Here is a 21,308-nt window from a genome sequence, read left to right as displayed (position 1 = left end):
CAAGAAGATGGACGTTAAAGGCTTAATCAGCAATCCAGGTCAACTGTAGTTTGAGTTTAGAAAGGAGGAAGTGCAATTTAAAGGAGTTTAGATGAGGAATTGAAAGCAACAGAGTTTTGTATGAGTCAGAAAAACGTTCCTTCATGTCCAGTAGAGTGCTTTTTTTCGTTCTCTCTCTTTTTTAGATGCTCTTTCTTTTACTCTCTCTCATACCAAAGAAGGCATATATTAATAGAGTCTCTAGCACGCTTGTGTGTGTGTATATATTTAGCTTTGTGGGGTCTGGGCCCCAACCGCTCTGCTCTGTTAGTGTGGGAACAATAATACGCTGAGTGGAGTAGCCTGCTTAGTCTCACAACACCGATCTCCAAAAGCTGCGTTGCTCTAGCTTGAGTAAGTTGCGTGTTTGCTTCCCATGCATCTGACTTAGATGGTGCACATGTGATTCTCCCAGGAGCTGATGAGCAGGACCTCGCTAGAAACTCAGAAGCTGGATCTGATGGATGAGGTGTCCTTTCTCAAACTGAAGCTGGTCAGCATGGAGGAGACGCAAACCAACTCACACCCGCAGGATTCGACAGACACAAAGCAGAACAAAGCTGAGGTACGGAAAGTCAACAAACATGTTTTCAAACACATTCAAGTCTTTGATCTAGAAATGGAAAACTTGTATGATGTCTGTGTTTAATGGGCTATAAGCCAAGATCCCTGCCACACTTGCCTGAGTGGAAGTTTTCCCTTCTGTGTACATATTGATGTATTGTAGAGTTAAATAACAGGAGGATGAACATTTTACTTTGCACAGTTAATCCTGTTTATGGTTGGGAAATAAACCATTATCTAATTTTAGGGCACAGATTAAGAGTATTATTTTAACTTACTTGTTGGTATTAAACAGTTATTGGTACTTTGATTATACACATTGATTTTCAGGTACTTCATTAGGTGGAAAGGCCAGATACCAACTGTCTCATACTTTTCATCTTGCCCAACTCTAAAACTCTGTAATGCAACATCAGAATATGTGATATTAGCGTCTTGAATAATCACAACTGTCATTAACTGTTCAGCTGTGTTTGCCTGGGTGATCCTTCACTACATTTCTGCTAGTTTGGGCTATTTATCAGCTGCAAAGAGCAACCAGTGGAACAAAAACATCATCGCTGGTATGATCAGGTCTGCAGCCACCGCTTGGTTTGAATGAAATCACCTTCAAAATGCACATCAATAGACAACACAATTGTTTTTACCACTGTTTTTCAAATAAAGCTTAATAATCTTTATTCCGTATGTTCCATGAGGGGTTATTTAGGGACACGCATCCTGTGGTACGAGCAGTACCACAGGATTGGGGAGTTCAGACATGCTGTCTAAGGATGTATGGAAGCTGTTTGTCTGGTTTTATTGTGTTTTTTGTCTCAAAGCCAGGAGGGAACATGCACATTCACCAGGGGCTACTGCTGTCACAGTAGAAAGGCACAGATTGGGGGGAGGGGGGATTATTATGTTATTGTATAATATGTATTTGCAATATTTTGGCTTACAGATATAACAGTAACTACATGTCTGCTTTTTAACTCTTTCTGCAACTTTGGTTTCTGCGTCTGTGCTTGTTCTCACAAGTTATACTCTCTCATCCAAGCTTTTTATAAAGAAGGAAAACAAATGTTAATGTGTGGATTAAACTATGAGGCGCTGATTCCTCCCGTCTCCTGTCTGTGAGACCTCACCTGTCGGCTGGTGGCAGACGATCCCGCTAAAGAGGAGTGTGATTGGTGGAATGTGTGTTTGATGCTAACCGGGTCTATTCACAGGGCTCTTATCAGCCTCAGAGTTGTAAGTACATTATTGTATAGGCAACGGCTATTTCACACAAGGCACAGTCTGTACATGAAACCTTGTACACTTGTCTGTTGGAAATTTATGCAAATTAGTACAGATTTCATAATTTTCTTATTCAAAGATTTACTTACAGACCTCTTGCTATCTTTCTAAAAAAAATCCTTTCAGTTGCTGAAGTTTCATGGTAACGGTTAAACTTTTTACGCTTGTATAGCGGTTTGTCTTTAAGCCATGTGTAACCAAAAGGAAAAACCGTTACAGCTTTCTCTAGAAACTCTCATGTTGACTCTCGTTTCCACAGCAGCAGCCTGCTGTTACTTTTGTTGTTTTTCAGGTTTGGTTTACCCACTAAACCAGTGAAAAAGTCACACGAGCAGGATTTTCCCACAGTTTTTGTCCCACATTTAAATGGAAATCGTAGAGGCCAAATGAAGAATCTGTCCTGCGATCCTGAAATATCTGTCACCCAGATAATAACCAGGCAGATGGTGAAAACATGCCCACCCTCTGGCCAATTTGACTGGCAAAGGTAATGATGAAATGTGTCTGGATGGGGTACAAACTTCACTGGTGAGGCTCTGAAACAAGCCAGAACACATCAAACAGTAGTTTAAGCACCACCCTGCTCACATCCTGCAAAGAGTCAGCGGAACAGTTTTTGTTTTTGATCGGAGACTTTAGAAATAATTAACTGAAACTGTGAAAAAACACCTGAAACTCACGAGCCTCACTAATACCTGGTGCACCTAAAGCCCTTCCACCTTGTGAAGTCAAGAAATCAATAATTCTAGTATGGCCGTCATGACTTTTACAGAAAAGTGAACACCCTCCATTTAAGTATTGTGAGCTCATTGTCATGTTCAAGAAACCATTTTAATACAATCTGTGTCATGGCACATTATCCCGCTGGAAGCAGCCATTAGAATATGAGTACACTGTGGTTATATAGGGATGGACTTGGTCACCAACAGTACTCAGGTAGGCGATGGCATTTAAGTGAGTGTGTCATAGTGCGTCATTAAAATATCCCCCAACACTTTTACACCACCAACAGCCTGAACTGTTGATGCAAGCCAGGCTGGAGCTTTAATGCCGTTCACACCACATTCTGATCTAACCAGGAATGCTGCGGCAGAAAACTCATCAGACCAGGCAGCATTTTTCCAATCCTCTCCAATTTCGGTGAGCCCATTTAAACTGTAGCCTCGGTTTTCTTTTTCTAGCTGACAGGTGTGAAACCTGGTGTAGTCCTCTGCTGCTGTAGTTCCTCTGCTTCAAGCTTTGACATGTTGAGAGGTGATCTTAAACCTTGGTTGTGAGGAATGGTCATTCAAGTTACTGTTGCCTTCTCATAATCTAAAAGCAGCTGCTCATGTCTGACCTCTTGCATCAACAAGTTTTTTTTCTCACAGATAACTGTCACTCACTGGGTATCTTCAGTTTTTTGGACCAGCGGTCCCCAACCCCCGGGCCTCGGACCGGTACCGGTCCGTGAGTCGTTTGGTACCGGGCCGCGAGAGTTGAGGCTCAGGTGTGAAATGTATGGTTTTCAGGGTTTTTATCGGTTTTCAGCGTCATTTTGTTATCGTTTTTATCGTTAACTCTGTTTTCCTGGGTCTTTTCACGTGTTATGAATAAATCTTCTTTTCTTAAAACTTCTTTTATTTTGTTGTATTTATCCGCGACACCTTAAAGGCCGGTCCGTAAAAATATTGTCGGGCATAAACCGGTCCGTGGAGCAAAAAAAGGTTGGGGACCGCTGTTTTGGACCATTCTCTGTAAACCGTAGAGATGGTTATGCAGAAAAATCCCAGTAGATCAGCACCCACTGAAATACACCAACAACCATGTAGGTCCTCAGTTTTAACTTCAGCAGGTCATCTTGACTATGCATGCATGCCTAAATCCATTGAGTTGGTGCCATTTGATTTACTGATTAGCTATTTTGATTAGCAAGCACTTGAACAGGTGTACCCAATGAAGTGGCCAATGATTGTAGGTGAAAACGACTGCTCAGCTCAGCAACAGGTTTGGGCCTCGGTGAAGGTGAGAGTTACATTAGGACGCTGTTTCCCTCACTGACAGAACGCACAATAACGATGCACACATACACGCATTCCAACCAAGTCCGGCTGAGCAGCCTTTGCTTGTCTTCACTAGTTTCTTTGTGTGGACTTTGTTCATTGTGACACCCAGCTGCTTCCCACTGGCACAAACGGATACTAAGGCTGCTCATGTGGTTTCGCTGTGTGTGTGTCTGTGTGTAAAGCTATCACAAGCCATCCAGGGCCGTGCTCTGATAGAATAAACACGATACAGCATTTTTGACACGCAGGGGCCCATACTCTGCAACCGCACATGGATGGAGTGTGATAAGCATCAGCGGAAGCAGACAGAGGGGAGGAGATAGTGAAGGGAACAGATGAAAAGAGAGAGGACAGAGAAAAAAGAAGGAACAGACGGCTGATGTACAAAAAGTGACAGGATGTAGTTTGAAATATTGTTTTCTGACCTGTAAGGTGCACATTAACTGAACGTGCATGATAGCCACACTGCAAATCCTGCAGGACGTGACTGCCAGCGATGTCGGATTCTATGAGAAAACCAAGTGTGAGCTGACTTTGCTTCTTGTGCAAAGCTCACATTCACTCAATAACAAGAAGAACATTTGTCTTAGCAGAAAACTTTTTTATTCAGTCAGGAAGCCACATTCTGTCAATAAATCCTGGGAGCTGTCCAGTATTTCAGATACCATTTCAGGTACAGTGAACCTGAGTTTAGTGTACCTGACATGATCCTTATTTCATAAGAAAACTGCCTGCAAACCCTTGGTTTGAGTAGAAAGTGCCAACATCTTGGCACTTTCTACTCACGTCATGCTAGCTGCACCACTTTGTCTCACACTACTGTTAAATTGATGTTTAAAATGTTGGTTTAAAATAGTGATTTACAAAAGTTGCACTGTTTGCTTAGCACGGGTGGTCAGTTCATTTTAATATCCAGCACAAAAAATGCAATACCTGTTTTCAGCATTAAATACTGGTGCAATTAGCAGTAACCTGCATATCGCAGATGTTAGTAAATCCGTTTGTGTGCTCCTAGAAATATATTTGCAGCATGTTCCCATCTTTTACATGCAATCTTGTCACTTTCTAGCATGTGGCTACTGTTAATCCAAGGCATCATGCCTGTACCTAACACAGTAGTTTTGGTGCTGAAATGTATCCAAAAAATCCATTTAGGTTACATGCATGAGTTCATGTAGCCAATGAGCTGGAACAATCCGGAACAGCATTTCGGCACCTTCAGTTAATGAGTCATTAAATCTAACAGGCAGATTAAACAAAATAGTGCAGGATATTATCAAGCAGTCCTTTTTTAATAGGTTATATTGCAAAAAATGTAAAAAAGCAGCACAAACTTCAACAGGAATTGGGCGGCACTTATTCACTTTATCTAGTCTGTTTTTCAGGCTGCTTCAGGGATCATGAGGCCTATTCTCTCAGCTTGAGGCTCCACCACATAAATCTAACATCAGTCCTGTCAATGAGCCGTTTTTATAAGTTGGTGCTGTCTTGGTTTAGTATTGATTCAGTATTGAGATGCACATACGTACTCACCAGAATCCAACATGTCCGGTGTGCAGCTGAGGTGCTTTGCTTTGTTTACGTTATGATGGGGCTGCATTTTTGTCAGTAAAGTCAGGATGTGTGTGTCTGTGCGTGTGTCTGTGTGTGTGGTTAGTAACAGCTGCGAGGCTCCGGTAGGCTGTCAGGAGGAATGGCAAGCATCCACTCTGAGCATTCCTCGGGGCCAAACACTTTCACCTCAGGAAACCACACCAACACCACACACAGGCTCGCTGCCGTCTCACGAACACCTTTAAGTACTAAAGCAACCACTTTTCAGGAACAAGATTCCCCTGAGCTGTGACATTTTCTTAGACCAACAGTTTGCTCAACATTTAATGTGTGTAAACAAAAAGAACAGTTAGAGACTTTGCTCTGTGCACCTTCATGTCTCTTCTTTATTGTACGCTCTGTTTTTTTCCTGTCTTTACATCCTGTCTTGTTCTGTTTTATTGGTCTAAATTCTGGGTTACGGCTCTGTTTCCCATGCGACTAGACTTGGATGGAGCTCAGGCATGATATAATAACCCTGGTGCGCCAGATGGGGTTATTACTTATACAAAATTATGCTTTAGATGCCTGAAATGTGGATTTTATGTAGTTTAAAACAGCCCTGCCTGCTGAGCTGCTTTTCATGTAAAATGTAAAATAGGCCACGAAGCACAATGACAGAGACTGAAATCTTGGCAGCTTGTTCCTATTGCCATTTTTTATATTTACAATATGGTATCATACTTATATTGTGCAACATCAGAAGTTGCCATGGAAACTATTCTAATGTCAGCAGAAGACAGATGTTAGCCCTGATCTGTCCTCAGTGGATACGCTCGACATTAGCTTAACAGCCAGTACAATGCAAAATCACTAAGTGCATCAGCATGACAGACTTGTTGGTTGAGGGCTTTTGGAACGCCTAAAGTGTCGTGGTCGTATCACAACGGGGCGTGTTGTGTTTGACCTTTCGATCTTTAATTCCTGTACAAAAGCTGGTTCGACTGGGAAAACCCTCTGAGACAAATTAGTGATTTGTGACCACTGTCTTGATTTAATTGGACACAATGATTCATCCACTCAGTTGGAGCACAGTTCGCCCAAACAATACAACCCATTCTTAACCACCCCACTCTAATTCTGGCTGTCAGGAGGTGTTTGTCTGCTCACCGCTGCTCTCCAAACTCCACTAGACTTCCTGCTTTTTCCTCTGACCCCAGACTAACCTTAAGAATAACGTGGTCGCTCCTTTCCTGTCAGTGGTCACATTGAGCCAGCAGGGAGGTGGCGCAGAAACACTCGCGCTGTAGATGAGCACAGATCTGTTTTTCACACTATTTCAACAATGTAAGACGGTGAGGCATGATGCCTTGCCTGCATCTGTCTCCCACAATCTCACCGTTACAGCACTAATACAAGAGGAGGGCATTGCATAATGCAAAAGTTTTTAAAGGAGTAAAAGTTACTCTTGTGTTTTCAGTTGTTTGTCAATGTGCTGAGGTGTAATGCTCCTTCTTTTCTAGGATTCTAACATTTTCTCCAGTTGAATTTAAGCATTTCTTTCTTCCGCTTCAAGTGTTTGTGTAAATCTTTGTGCTTTGTGTGTTTCACAAGATTTTTATGTGTTTTCTGAGTTTCTACTACAAATGGCCAACAGTGATCCAGATGTGGCATCAACCATTTTCCCTGTACTGACTGATTAACAAATAAGTTCATGTTTTATTCTCCTCTCCTCCTCTCAACTGACTTTCATTTATTCCTCTTTTCTTCTCCTCATCTCACCATTTCACCTCTTCTGCCACCCTTCATTTGTCTTCCAACCCTCCCAGTGTGTGGTAAATCTCATCAGTGAGCTCCAGGAGCAGATGTGCAGGTTTCAGGAGGAGATCAGCACTCGCATTCAGGAGAAACGGGCCCTGGAGGAGAAGGAGGCCCAGCAGGGGGAGCCAAGAGACGGCCAAGCCCAGGGCTACAGCCCTCAAGTTGGGTTGGTCGGCTTGGACCTGAGTCTGTCTGGCTCTGATGCCCGGCAGCACAATGGAGGAAAGACTGTTCACGTAGGGAGACTTGATGGATGAACTCATCTTACCCTCCTTCCCCATCATTTCTTCTCTTCTCTTCTTCCCTTTTAACCAGTCCACACACCACCCGGTATTTGGAATATTCCACAGAATCAAGCTAACAACCTCTCTTGTAGTGTCTGTATGTGTACTGCAGGATGTTGGGGTCACACTCTGCTCTGGTTCTTGCAGTGATTGAGGCTTTCGATTGGGTTTTCTAAATGCTTCCATACATTTGAGGAGTTATTTACCTAAAAAGTCTTCCAGCAGTATGACGTAGAGTGAACTCCTCAAGTATTTGAAACATTTGGAATGTATTTCAGCACCGATCAGGATGTTGTCTCTATAAATCCTTTCAAGCTTGCCTTTAGGACCAGAATTGTGTTTTGTATTAGATTCGATGTGGTTTCCTTGCATGACAGTGATTCCTCCACTAACAAAGTTTACATCTGTCAGCTTCCTAATACACTGACCAGGTGGATGGGTCATGTTACGGTCCCTATAACCCTGCTGTCCAAAGTTTCCCCCAGATGGTGGCAGTGCGCAGCTGGCAGATGTGCGACCCGGAAGGCTTTCAGTAGTGTTCTGGGTTTCCTGGTTGTTAACTGCACGTTGTGGTGTCTGTTTCAGGAGGATCTTGTTCCCTTTATTAACCACTGTCTGGCCCCGGGGACCTTTATAACTGCACTGAATGTGAACCTGGTGTTTGAATACCCTCCCATTTATATGCTGGCATGCGTGCCCACTCATGTAGATGAACCTCGTGCCGATTGTGACATGTAGATGAAATGTATAACTTTTTTTGAGAATTGCTTGAAACATCAGAAAAGTTTCGTAATTGTGCACATGTATGTAAAGTGGTCTGGCTAACTGAAGAATGCTATGGTTTGGCTTTTCTGCAGGATTTGCAACAAGAAGTTAAGCAGCTGAAGAGCAAAGTGGATGAGTTGGAGGGAGAGAAGAGCCAGTATGAGAGGAAATTAAGAGCCACCAAGGTACTCGCTAAAGCACACAGAGCAGTGTAAAATGCATTTTACATGCACTTAAAATCTGTTTGTAGAAGCTGGGATGCTGTGTAACATATACAAAAAGCATATCAAATGTTGAAACTGAGAAATCTTATTATATTTTTGAATATGAAGACTTAAAAATGTGTTTCACTACTGCTGGAAAACATGTAAATTGTGGTTTGGCATTGTCTTCTGTGCGAAAGAAGTTCTTTCAATGTTACTCCAAAATCTGTAAACATCATTTAGTATTAGTGGTGTCTTCACAGATGTCCATTTCACTTGTCGTAGGGCCCCAAAATTGCAGCGTTTCATTGGTTTTTAGCCTTGGTACTTGGTCTAGAGGTGTCTCCAGAATCTCTGGATCTTTAAATGTTATGATGCAATGCCCCAATACTTTGAACTTCTCTAATCTTTTGTTATTTTATGAAGCTTTTACCCTTAAATTGTTGAACTCTTTGCCCACATAGTTTTTCACGGAGCAGTTAGTCCCTTCCGAGTTTTTCTTCTGAACAGCTCGGCCTCTTTAAGATGTTTTTTTTAATATCCAACAACATCACTAATTGAGCTCATTAGTCTCTGAGATCTTCCATCTGGTATTTTCTTGGCGTTTCTTAAATTTAAGTTAAATTGCATTATTGATGTGAAATTGTAAGGAGCGCATATATAGTTTTGAGATTTGTTGTGTTTTTCCACTATTTTTAATAAAATGCAGCTCTTGCTTTTTTTTCGAGAGTTATTTTGTGTAGAATACAATAGAATAAATAAAAAATGAATAAAAAAATGGGACTTAATGAGCTCTGAAGTTTTCATTAGGGTGGGTTTCCTTTGGACAAAGCCAGGCGGCTTGTTCCCCTTTTCTTCCAGACTTACATTAAACGAATCCAAACATTGCTCTAAACTAATCTGACTAACTTCATATCATAGATGTGAGTGTGGTGTATACTTCTCATCAAACTCACTGGAAGAAGACTTTTCAAAATGTGGAAACTGGCCTGTGAAGTCACTCCAGCAAACCTGTGTAAAGGACGGACTTCCTAATCTGATAATTGCACATATGAAAAAGGAAATAGAGCAGATGTAGACAAGAATGGATGCTGGATACTGTAACAGAAGATAAAATTAACAGCTGGTGTTACTGTGATGTTATACGTAAACGTTCGATAATTTGATCAGACTGTCACCAGGTGAATTTCTTTAACCTTCATTCATCAGGATGAAATAATCAGAGCTTCACTCATTTGTGTTTCTCAGCAGCAGAGACGTGCAGCTTCATTTCCTTTGTTATGACAGAGTCTCTCTCTAACATATTGTTGGATATTGTCTGAAGGAGGTCAAACTGCCATTGGTTTCTCTGTGCTTACAGTGCTTCCTTCCTCCTCTCTCCCTCCTTCACTATCCGCCTCCTCTCCTCTTCTCTACTTACCCCTCTCTGCGGCTTGCTCTCTTCACTTTTTTCCGCTCCTCCTTTCTCTTCACATCCCTAAATCTCTCCCCGTCATTACTCTCTTCCTGTCCTCTCTCCCTCTCTAGCTCTCTATCTCTTACTCTCTCCATGTGTGTTACCAGTCGCTCATGACCCAGCTGTCCAGCCTCAAGCTGACTGTCGAGCACACACAGCTGGAGAAGCAGCATTGGGAGGAGCGCTGGCGCAGCGCACAGGTGCCTCCTCTTCCTCCTCTCCTGCTCTTGCCGCTTGTCATCTCCCCGTGTTGATTTCTTTCCTATGATTAGTGTTATGTTTGGCCTCTTCTTTTCTACTTTTCTCGTCTTGCTCCTCCCCTTCTCGTGTTTTTTTCTCATTTCTTTTCTTTTCTTAGTTTCCTTAGTTGCATTTGTTTTTGTTGGTCTTGCGATAGCTGTGAAGCTCTGTCCTGTCCCTTTGAGCAGGAAGGGACCGGACAGAGAAACCTACACAATAAATAAATAAATCAAAACCTACACTGGTTTTGATAAGGACAAGGTTTGTATTTTTTAAAAGCAGAAACCAGTAGATTCCATCCTTTTACTTGTGGCTTTTTCTTTCCCGTCGTTGTGATTTTTAGTGTGCGTTTGCATGGATTTTGTGAATTTATTTGATTCTATCAGTTTTGTGTGTTTGTGCGACCCTACTGTGTTCATATTGTGCACTAAGGATATAACACGGTAATGATGGCTTCCACATAGTCTCACTTCAGCAGATTTCCTGGCTGGTGCCTTTCATTTTATTTTATATGCTCTGTAATATTTGGAGCCTTCGAGACAAACACAGATCTGATGGTAGTAACAAAACCCTGCACATCTCTGAGTTATTCTCTGGCTTCCCCTGCTTCTTACCCTATTGTAGGTTTTTGCTTCTGGGTTTTATTGCAGAGCAGCTGCAGGCATTGTTAAGTTTGCACTTATAGCATGCCACCATACAGTCTGTGCACACACCTGTTGTCTTCAGCTGTTGCCTCCACTGTATTTGTTAGCATAATGTGTGATTACTTTTTTTTACTATTCTTTTCATCTTAACTCAGATTAGGTTGTCATAACATGTCAAGGCCTCAGAGCAGACACAAGCAAATAGCTTAAATAACAGGGTCCACTTTATGATTTTTTGGAGATAAATGTTTTCCTGTTTAATTCTTATTTTGGCACTTTAGTCATTTAATCTGATGTCTGAGAATAGGAAAGTTGTAATGGATAAAGAAAACGTGGATTGCATGTGACTGAAGGCAGACTGAAGTACAGCAGTTTTTATTATATTAGAGGGTCAATACTGAAAAATAAGACAGAGGCTTAACGCTTGCATATGTATAAAATATCAGTATTATTGTTTCTTTTAAAAAATGATACTGCAGAAGATGTTTCTTCCTTTGATGCTAACATTCCCTTTTGCTGTTGTATTTGAATTTTCCCTACACGGAAGCATCGGTACCCTAATTTGTCCGTTTGTGTTGGCTTCAATTAAAGTGATGAGAGGTCTGACTGAGCTCTTAGCTCTTAGTCACTAGGCTGTAGACTGTATATAAAAGATGGACGTGATTGATAATCTTGAAATGGTTATTCTTGAAAGTTGTCACTACTGGCCGGAGAACAAAAGTTCACCTGGACAAATGCACATAAAACAAACGCACATATGTGGGGGTGTTCTGTGTTGTGTGGGGCTTTAAATATGTCCTCTGCCCCAAATCTACAAAAACAATGTAGTTTTTACACCATCTGTATATAAAAGATGGACATTATGAAAGTGATGCCACCTATTGTTTCCTGGACCTCAAATTTTGTTTGTTTGACCATTGCCATGTTGTTTTTGGAGCCAAAAAGAACTATATTAGCATGAGAAGGTGGCATGCTATGCTATCAGATAATGCTAGTAAGCTAAAGTTACGTAAACTGTATGAATGCAGTGCACAGAAACACACATATTTGCTTAGTGATAGATCAAATAAATATCAGAATGTCATTCAACAAAACTGAACCAATTATTCAGAGGAAACAATCTGTCAAAACCTTTTTGTACTATGCTATAAATTTGTTAAGAAGTCTTCCCACAGCCAAGTGCAGTTTATGGCACATCGTCCTGGCCTCATTTTCAGCTGTTTGGGCACAATGCAGTAGGGATGGGTATTGATAAGATTTTCACGATTCCGATTCAATTTTCGATTCTGTTTAACGATTTGATTCTTTATAGATTCTCTTATCGATTCTTTAAAAAAAAAAAAGGAGTACACAGAGGTCGATTAGCTTAGAACTTTGTTTTATATCTTCTCTTTGAACAAGATAGAAATTTAGGAGTAACATGGCCTTACAAACCCAACAGTGAGATCTTACGAGATCCAGCCTACGGCTCTTCATTGGGGTCACAGAGTCCCCAGGAAAAAAAAATTGTAAATACAAAATAATAAAATAAATAATCTTCTGTAACAATAACAAAGTATAACATAAATTATTCTGTAGCAATTACACAAGAATATCCAGTAATGTCCCTGCCTACAATTAAACACATTCACTTACCAAAAATCGGGGCATCTGCTGTGGCAAATGGGTGCAAGCCTTTGACCACAAACTCAGACACTGCTCGGTGACATTCGTCTATCCCGGCCTGAAAGGAGACGCTACTGGACACACACACCGCTGCAGCGACAACTGCCAGCATCTGAGCCAGACTCTGTCTGTCTCTCTCATCATGATCACCTAAATGCACAGTAATGGCAGGTTTGTAATAAGGCAGATCGCGCTAACATAATATGCACTGTTAGTTGATTATTTACCTGCCGCATTAACGGGAGAGGACGTGCAAACGTTACCGCTGCTGCTGGGTTGAGATTCACGAGTCGAGCGGGATTAAAAACATGACATTCATTTAAGGTTATCGTGTGTTTTGTGAGCAAATGCTTTTGCATATTCGTAGTGTTTCCTCCCTTAAATGAAATATCTACTTTGCAAGTATTGCAAGTTGCCCTGTTGTCATCTGTTCTCGTAAAGTATAACCAAACTTTTGAGCGTTTGAGCCGCCGTGTTTCCTGCCAGGTAAATGATGCTCCGGAACATGGTGACGTCATTTGGGGCGACTGGAATCGATAAGGGAATCGTTTGCAAAAATGGCAAACAATTCCAAGGAATTGAAACAGTGGGAACCGGTTCTCAACAAGAACCGGTTTTCGATACCCATCCCTACAATGCAGTAATGTCAGTCATGTTACAGTTAACAGCTGAGGGTGGAGACTGTAGTACGTGTCAGAAATTGTGTTTTTTTGCCAGAAATACTTCCATTGGATAGATGCTTGAGTGGTGATGCAGGTTCCTTAGATCGTGTGGAGAAAGCTGTGGTAGAGTTTGTTTTAACAAAGTATTGTAAAAAAGTGAAATAGTGGGGTTGATTTAAAGCAGAAAACCAAAATAACTTGTGGCTACATGTGGCTTTCAGTGCTTGTTTTATATTTCCATTGTGTAGTTTTTATTTGAAAGAAGGTGCTCAGTGCCAAATAATAATAATAATAATGATGATAATATAGAATAATCTCAGAATTCACAACTCATTTTATGTGTTACTCTGATGGCTCATCAGTTGGCTGGTTGGTTTTTAGAAATGATTCCTTTTTAAGAAAAATGATTTGCTTAGTTGCTTCACACTTACAGCTCACAGACATCCACTGACCTGGAAGATCGACCCAGTTCACAGACATCTACTCTGACTTCCTCCACAGGCAGAAATCTCAGAGCTGCAGCAGCTCCTGGCCTCCAAAGATGCTGAGATCGTGTGCCTACAGACCCAGCTGCTGGCCAGAGGCGGCAGCGCCAATGACAACGCAGAGAGAGGTACACTCAGCTGACAGTCTGACCAATCAAATCTGTCAGTGCAGATATGTGTGAGAGGCAGCGATGTGCACGTCTGTCAACTCTGATTACTGTAACATCTAATCAACAGTTCCTCTCTTCTCTGTTCTCCACTTGGCTTGTGTTTTTTTCCACTCTTTGCTGCCCTCTGCTGTAGAGGAGGTGTATATCAAGCATCTGATTAACAAATGTAAGGCATTTATGTTGCTAATGGGGCTAATTTCTAAGCAACCTCCTGGACAGCTGGATTTTTCTGTTTTGGTCATTTATGACTCAAATGTGAAACTTAAAACCAAACAGGGAAACACTTTAAATGTCGAGGCTAAGTAGTCTCTTCATCGGGAATGTGGACCACAGCTAAGCTTCAGTGTGTGTCTGTGATGTGAGCCTGTACATCCTTTCAAATCAAAAAGACTCAGAAGAGTGTCAGGCTATGCAGCGTCCACTGTCCTGTGCAAACTTCTTATACCACATCGAATCATCTTTATTTAACAGGAGTTCACCCAAAGTGCCTTCCGGTTTGGGAAGAACACATAGAATATAAAGTACAGTATAAAAGTACCACACAAACACGCTGATAAATGCACACAGTGAGGCATGTAAAAAAATAGATTCAAATCTGAGTAAATAGAACATAACAAGCACATTGAGAGGACTATAATATAAACATGTCATCTAAAGAAAATCTCAGAAGAGAGTGGGACAAGTAGTAGATAAAACTATGCAACTAGTTTATTGATTCCTGCAGGAGGAGTCACCAGAGAGCGTTGCAGTATCCTGACATTTTGTGCTTTGTTTTTCCTCCTGGCATTGTCATATTGCAGTTCATTGCTTTCTTGTTGCCTTATAAATGCTGCTCTAAAGCCACCGATGACATGCATATCATTTCAAAGCTGAGTCGTTTGAATAAACAAAAAAAATCCCATTTAGATAAGTTTCTGCATTTGAAAGGATGTTAAATGAAATCTGGTGCCGGCTCGTGTTTGTGTGGCTGATACTGATGCAAGCCTCATTAGTTCTTCTCTCGGTAATGGTGCTGTTGACAATGCTCAGTTTCCACGTGTGTCCCAGGTGATGCTGCATGGGCAGTTGTGCTGTCAGCATGTATTTGTTTTGCTTGATTAGTCCTATTTGCACGGCTCTCGTGTCTGTCACCAGCACCGCTTCGTGCACCCATCAGCTGCCCTGATCTAACTAGCTAGCGTGAGGGTACAATAGGATCCTTTTTAACTTCTTTGTCTTCTTTGTTAGACCAGGAATACCAGAGGTTAAAGGTCGGGATGGAGTCTTTGTTGGCTTCAAATGACGAGAAGGTAATGAAATAATTTTTGCCACTGCTACAATATATATCATTTACAACAAGATTAAATAAAAAGAGAATGACCATTTCTGCCTTGGTGATAACAGGATCGGCGTATAGAGGAGCTTACCATTCTGCTCAGCCAATACAGAAAGATGAGGGAGGTCATGGCACTCACACAGGGTGAGCTTCCTTTTTCTGTATTGTGAGTTTCTGCTTGGAAACCTGTCTTTTCTCTCTAACGTCACTATGCCGCCAATTGTTTTGGTTTCTATCTACCAGGAAGCAGTGAAGAGGAGCTGAGCGGCAGTTTAAAGCTCAAAGCCATCACTCACAAAGCACACTCTGACATCCTCAGATCAGAGGTAGGATTCACAAGAAATTTTAAATAAAAGTCAAAGAATTATTGGGTTAATAATCTCACTTCCACAAATGCTTTGAAAAAATGTTTTTTCCTTCATAGCTATCATCAAGAGGATCGTCACCGCTTATGTTGTCCTCATCGCCGTATCAGAGGGATTTGGATTTCAGGTATGAACGTGCAGTGCACGTACTGTACGCGATGAATGAACGCCAGACTCTGAGTTAACTCTGTGCGGTGTCTGTTGCAGTTTCCAGAACTCTGTGGAGACATCGCTGGTGTCCGCTGCTGACCCAAGTTTGTTTAATGGGTCTTGGTAAGCCCTGCTACAGTACAAGCACATTCAAAGTGTACGTCTGCTTAACCAGATGTCAGTGATACAATATTTTTTCTGCAGGCATCGACGCCGGTTGATGTCCAGCAGTCTTGAAGAGTTGCAGAGTGGATCTTTACAAAAGGTCTGTTAGTGTTTGCCTCCACGATTCGCTTGTTTAATATAAACATACTAATCTCTATCTAATCCAGCCTATCACATCTGCTTACTAAAAAGTACTTTAAATCAGTCCTTTCTAGCTAATCTTTAACGTCCTGTTAATCTGACTGTGTGATTGCTAACCTTCTAATTCTGGGTTTGTGTGTGTGTGTTCTCTGGTCTCTCCCGTCTCTCTGTTGGCTGTAGGCTGTAGAGATCCAGCCACTTGAAAGTGAATCAGATGTAGGGGCCGAGGTACTGATCTGCAACATGATGTCACACATTTAGCTACACAAATCCCATGTATTCATTATACATCTTTAGATTGCAGGATTAGTATATATTTTTTGTAAAGAAGATGAAATAAATCAAAATATAAACAAGACTTGGGCTGTGGCCAAATAGTCAAAAAAAATGACTCCTAATCAGTTTTTCCATGACCTGTATGGAAAACACCATGAAGTCAGGGGAAGATGTAATTTCATAAGGAAAAGAGAATCCGACTGCTCATTAAAATGTTGGCGTGGCACAAAAAGAGCTTCAAACACATATTGGATACTTTGCCTTGTCTGTTTTTACCTTGTTGTTTTATGCAGGCTGTATAAAAATGAACAACACGGTGAATCTTACTGAGGTAACCCTTTAATGTAGTCGCCACCACCTGCTCATATCACATTGGCTATCTTACTTGGCGAAACTACAGGTTCATACGTTCTGTGGTCTCTCGTCTCTACTACATCACTAATCTTCTCCTGTGTAGACTCCCCGCAGGAAATCTCACCCTGCTGTCCACTCGTATTTTCTCTTTCGACTAAAGAGATGATCCTTTGTAGTCGTTGCCTTGATTAAAGCAAGAATTTTAACAGAGTGGTTCATAGTCCAGCTTTGGGCTAAAACATATCCACATATTTGCATGTTATGTAATAAGAAAGCAGGATTTATTTATGTGATAATCTGCACCAAACGTCAGTTACTTTGATCGTTTATTGTTGTGAATGGTCTGACGTGCGATGCTTTGAATTGTCAAGATGATCACCTTTCCTTTCAGAAAGGGTGGATTAGGGTTTCCTCTGTTAAATGAGGCAATAAATGAAGCACTGAAGCACCTTTTCTTCAGTATTAAGAGAATTCAGACAGTTCTTATTACAGCGGCCACAGGGATATATTAGGGCCACTTTCCTTCTCTCCTTCCTTAACTAATCTTCATGACCAACTCCCCCCCCCCCGATTGATAAGAAACTGTATCTAAAGATATATTCACATATATCCCTCTAAAATTTGGATCATGACCACATTCTTGCTTTTGCTGTTTTTTTTAATGCCAAACATAATTTTCACCTATCATGTCATTCACCTGATGATTTTTGACTTCTTTTTGGCCACCAGCTTACATTTTTCAAGCAGAAAATCTATTTATTTATGAAAGGGTAAAATATTTGTTGGCTATAAAATGTGATTGTGACTGTTTTTGTCCAGGTAATGGGCAACTTTCCTCTAAGAGTTCCTAAATTTTCTGTTATTTTGTAGTTATTATAAGTAAACAAATAGTCTAAAATGTCTAGAATGATGCGCTCCTTTTTCTATCCTATTCAGTGATTTCTAACAGGTTCGCATTATTTTGTTTGTGCCAGCAAGTCATCCATCCTCATTATACGTGTTTCACAAATAACAGGAAACACTTTAATACTAAGTTTTAACTTTAAAAAAAGTAACTTTAATAAATAAAGGTTAAGTAGAGATTGGACCCCAGCTCTCTAGCAGGAGGGTGAAATGATCTTTTAATAAGCAGTAAAGAACGTTCTACTGTGGAACCAATCAGGTGCAGGGGAAGGAGGCAGCAGCAGGACAGGCAAGTGGAGGAGCCAATCAAGGGCAAGGGGACATACTAATTAGTATCAAGCCATATGAATTAAGACTTGAACATACTAATTATCATACATTGAAAGTACACAGAGTGTTCGTCATACAGAAAGAGGCAGAGTACTGAGAGATGTAACAGAAAAGCAAAAAGTAATGGAGTAGTTTCTGTGTGAGTAGTTATATGGCTGCATAAAAAGATCCACACAAGGCAAAGCATCTCTTAAATATACCCGATGCACTTACATCAACAAGTAATGACTGATGACCTAGTGATATGTTCGAGGGATATAATAGACAAAAACAAGCTCACAGCGTTGTCGTCTTTTCTGTGAGGCCACTTATAAACTGCTAGAATGTGTAGTAATGTTGTGCTTTATAGCAAACAGTGATGTAACTGTCCTGGTGCCCTCTGACCTCTTGTTCTCAGCATGACAAGTTCACAGTGCATTATAGTCAATATATAATCGTATAATCATACTGCGTCTACACTAACAAACACACACACAAACGCGCACACACACACACTCACACAAAAGGGCCAAGACCCACCTGAAGTGGCTGTCGCTAGTACTTGACATCACAGCTGCCTCCCAGCTGTTTCTTTCTGCTGGCCTTTCTCCAGTTATTCTCTCAGACCCCGATGACTTTAATGTGCGGTTATATTCCAGCATCATCAGACATTCACTGTCTAAAGGACAGACGGTTATGCAACAGAGGAAAAACACAAATCACCTCACGGCCCCGCTGTGATCTTATGAAAGCCATCGGGTAAAGCCACTAACTTTCAGTGTAGTTAAAGAAGAATGTAAAAAAAGAGAATCGGAGCCACATAGCAACACTACAGAGATTAAGGTGTCCACTTTGTTAGAGTCAGAGGTGTCTGAAAATCATTTTAGATTCAAAGCTGCAGTGAATTTATTGAATTGTATACATTTTAAGATTATATCTGGAATGTGATGCCAGACTTGGCTGAAAGAGTAACACACTGTTTGCTTTTTATATTGTACAGAATCCCCACATGGAGCTGAACAAGTACCAAACTCTGCCGGGGAAACTGAGTAAAAAGAACGAGCCGCGGGCCGAGCTGAACGGCGACGGAGACGGAGAGTATTTATCTCCCGTCCAGCTCTCGCCTGTCCACAGCCACAGCCAGGACTACAGTCTGAGTTAGTGTTGTATCTGTTAAGCACCATGTTTTAATCTGTGAAATCTCAAATGCAGGTCTCTCGCTCTTTGTAATTTAAACCTAAAAAATCTGCATGACCTTGCACTCAAGGGAAAAATTTAAATGTTTGTATATTTTGGGGAATACATTTATTCGGCTGAGCTAATCAAGCAGCCTTCTGGCTGTAGCTTCATAGTGACCGTACACATCTTATTTAGCTTTGCAAGAAAGCCAACATGCATATTTCCCCTCTTGTGTAACTTTTCCTTGGAATAAAAAGCAAGTGATTTTAGTGAACAGATCATTTGGCACTGCAAAGCAAAACAAAACAAAAATATTTTTTGTCTTTGTCAACTAACTCTTCGCCCACTGCTTCCTTTCTGTGCCTTTTCTTTCTCCTCCTCCTCATGCCTGCTCTGCTGTCGGATTGCTCTTGTCTCCTGTTTGTGCTCTGACTGCAGTTCGCTGCAGGAGTGCCAGTGCTCCGGTTTTAGGTACTGTATGCCCTCACAGAAACGCAAATGTCAAAACTGAAAATACACTTTCAGAAGAACTGAAACGCAGTGTTTCTGTGACTGTGAAGTTACTGAGAGAAAGCCTCTTTGAGCAAACAAAAGCATCACCTATCTTGTGAGCAAAACAAGATTTTCTGAGAGGTGAGCGGAGTCAGGGTGAGCAGCCGTTTTCGCTGAGGATGAAGCAGCTTTAAAGCCCAGGATTATTAGGACTCCCTCACGACTCAGAGAGCTGTCGAAGATAATGCCCGCCTCTCTCGCATCAGCATTTGCTGAATTAAACATACGCTTTAAAGCTAATAGGCATAAAAGCACACGGCCACCCGTATATATCTGCGTACACAGAGCCAGAGCTTAAGAAGGCAGGAGGGTAATCAGAGGACTGCGAGAGGGCGAGGAGTGCAAGCTTAAGTATGTATGAAGTTCAACTAGCTAAAACACCCCAAAGTAAACAAAGAAGGATGCAATCTGACATCCGCTCCCACTCGCTCTCGTGGCCTCACTGGGGTTGCACTCGCTCACAGTCCACAGTTGATGCTCCCTGTTGAAGGAGCAAGTGTTCAAAATCAAAAGGTAGCTGCTTCAAATAGGTTTCACAATCTGAAGACTGTTGTGGGGAGAACATTCATTTTGATCCTTCACAACAAGGCTGCACTAACCAGTCTGTGGTACTGTGTTGGCTGTGTCCATCCTTTCTATACAGTCTATGAGAGCACTATTTAAAATACATTACTGTTCTTATTCAAGGACTTTTAAGAAACCCTGTATATTTTGCACTTATCTTAGAAAATCGTTTTCTGGTTCTAGAGTTTTTGGGCAGATATTCTTGATCCTACTGCTGAGTGGCAGATAGGATGGATAGATGTAGCATGGACTAGCATGCATATTCAGAGGTCAGCGCATATTAACTGAGACAGATATTTAGAGTAATGGGCTTGAAGCAGTAATTTAGAGTACTTCTAAAGACTTAACCGTCAACAGCTCTGCTTTACAATCAAACATGTATTCAGCATTTATTTCGGAGATAAAGACGCTTTGACTAATAATGCCTTCTGCTTTTTTTCTGCTTGCATCCTTCTCACTTAACTAACCTCTTCTGCATCAGGATCTCCTGGAAAACATGACCTCTATGATATTGGTGGGTATATCATTTCACCCCTAAGTGTAGGAGTCTTACAAACCTGTTGAGAAGAATTTGCCAGCTTGTCTGTTTCTGGGGCTAAATAGGTTATCTGCATCATTTTATGTAGCACTGTCAAATATTGGACAGTTTAACAGCCACATTTGAATTCTGACACAGTAAGCACTCCAACATAGGAGAAAGACACACAAACTGTAGTTTTGAGTCTTTTTCTAACAATTATGTCTTTGTTCCACTTAGTAGCTGTTTTCCTTTGGTGTCTTTTTTCCAGCTGCTCTGTGCATCTTCCTGTTTCTTTGTGTTGTTGGTTGTACCAAGTCACTTGGTATATTTTTTTATGTTTTTTGCAGACGTTTCAGATTTGTTTCTAGCCTTGTCTAAGGCCTTTCTTGCAGCAATTTAGCATCTCTGTGGTCACTGTGGGATGCAAATCTTTGGAGCTTTGTTTCTTTTGTTATTTTGTTTTGTCTTTTGCATATCTTTATGGTTATTTGTGTTCTCTAAGGTAGTCCTGTCTCTCTCTCAGACACAAATTCGTGTCTCTTTTGTAGTGAAATTCTGTTTTTGTGTATAGAGCCTTCTTTTTGCAATTGTTCTCTTGTGTCTTTGTGGTCACTTGGTTACTTTTGTGTTGTCTTTGGATGTGTAGTGTTTGTGCTGT

General features: G+C 41.1%; 1 protein-coding gene across 8 annotated transcripts in view; it reads left to right on the top strand.

Annotated features, from left to right (window-relative positions):
* The window catches only part of ppfibp2b (PPFIA binding protein 2b), a 97,484-nt gene that overhangs the window by 63,814 nt on the left and 12,362 nt on the right, over positions 1-21,308 (top strand). For 2 of the 8 annotated variants that reach the window (XM_080304085.1, XM_080304087.1), the window contains exons 6-21: positions 455-604; positions 7,292-7,519; positions 8,425-8,517; positions 10,063-10,191; positions 13,704-13,815; positions 13,991-14,023; positions 15,085-15,146; positions 15,241-15,316; positions 15,416-15,498; positions 15,597-15,664; positions 15,745-15,810; positions 15,892-15,952; positions 16,174-16,221; positions 18,836-18,992; positions 19,453-19,485; positions 20,612-20,644. In XM_080304085.1, coding sequence (XP_080160211.1) covers positions 455-604; positions 7,292-7,519; positions 8,425-8,517; positions 10,063-10,191; positions 13,704-13,815; positions 13,991-14,023; positions 15,085-15,146; positions 15,241-15,316; positions 15,416-15,498; positions 15,597-15,664; positions 15,745-15,810; positions 15,892-15,952; positions 16,174-16,221; positions 18,836-18,992; positions 19,453-19,485; positions 20,612-20,644 — 1,432 coding nt within the window. The remainder of the gene's footprint in view (positions 1-454; positions 605-7,291; positions 7,520-8,424; positions 8,518-10,062; positions 10,192-13,703; positions 13,816-13,990; positions 14,024-15,084; positions 15,147-15,240; positions 15,317-15,415; positions 15,499-15,596; positions 15,665-15,744; positions 15,811-15,891; positions 15,953-16,173; positions 16,222-18,835; positions 18,993-19,452; positions 19,486-20,611; positions 20,645-21,308) is intronic. The other 6 variants (XM_026172752.2, XM_026172754.2, XM_026172750.2 and 3 more) reach the window with 5 other exon arrangements.

This window comes from Astatotilapia calliptera, chromosome 7 (assembly GCF_964374335.1).
Source record: "Astatotilapia calliptera chromosome 7, fAstCal68.1, whole genome shotgun sequence".
Classification (NCBI taxonomy): domain Eukaryota; kingdom Metazoa; phylum Chordata; class Actinopteri; order Cichliformes; family Cichlidae; genus Astatotilapia; species Astatotilapia calliptera.
The sequence above is the reverse complement of the archived record's forward strand: the minus strand, read 5'-3'. Positions and strand labels throughout refer to the sequence as shown.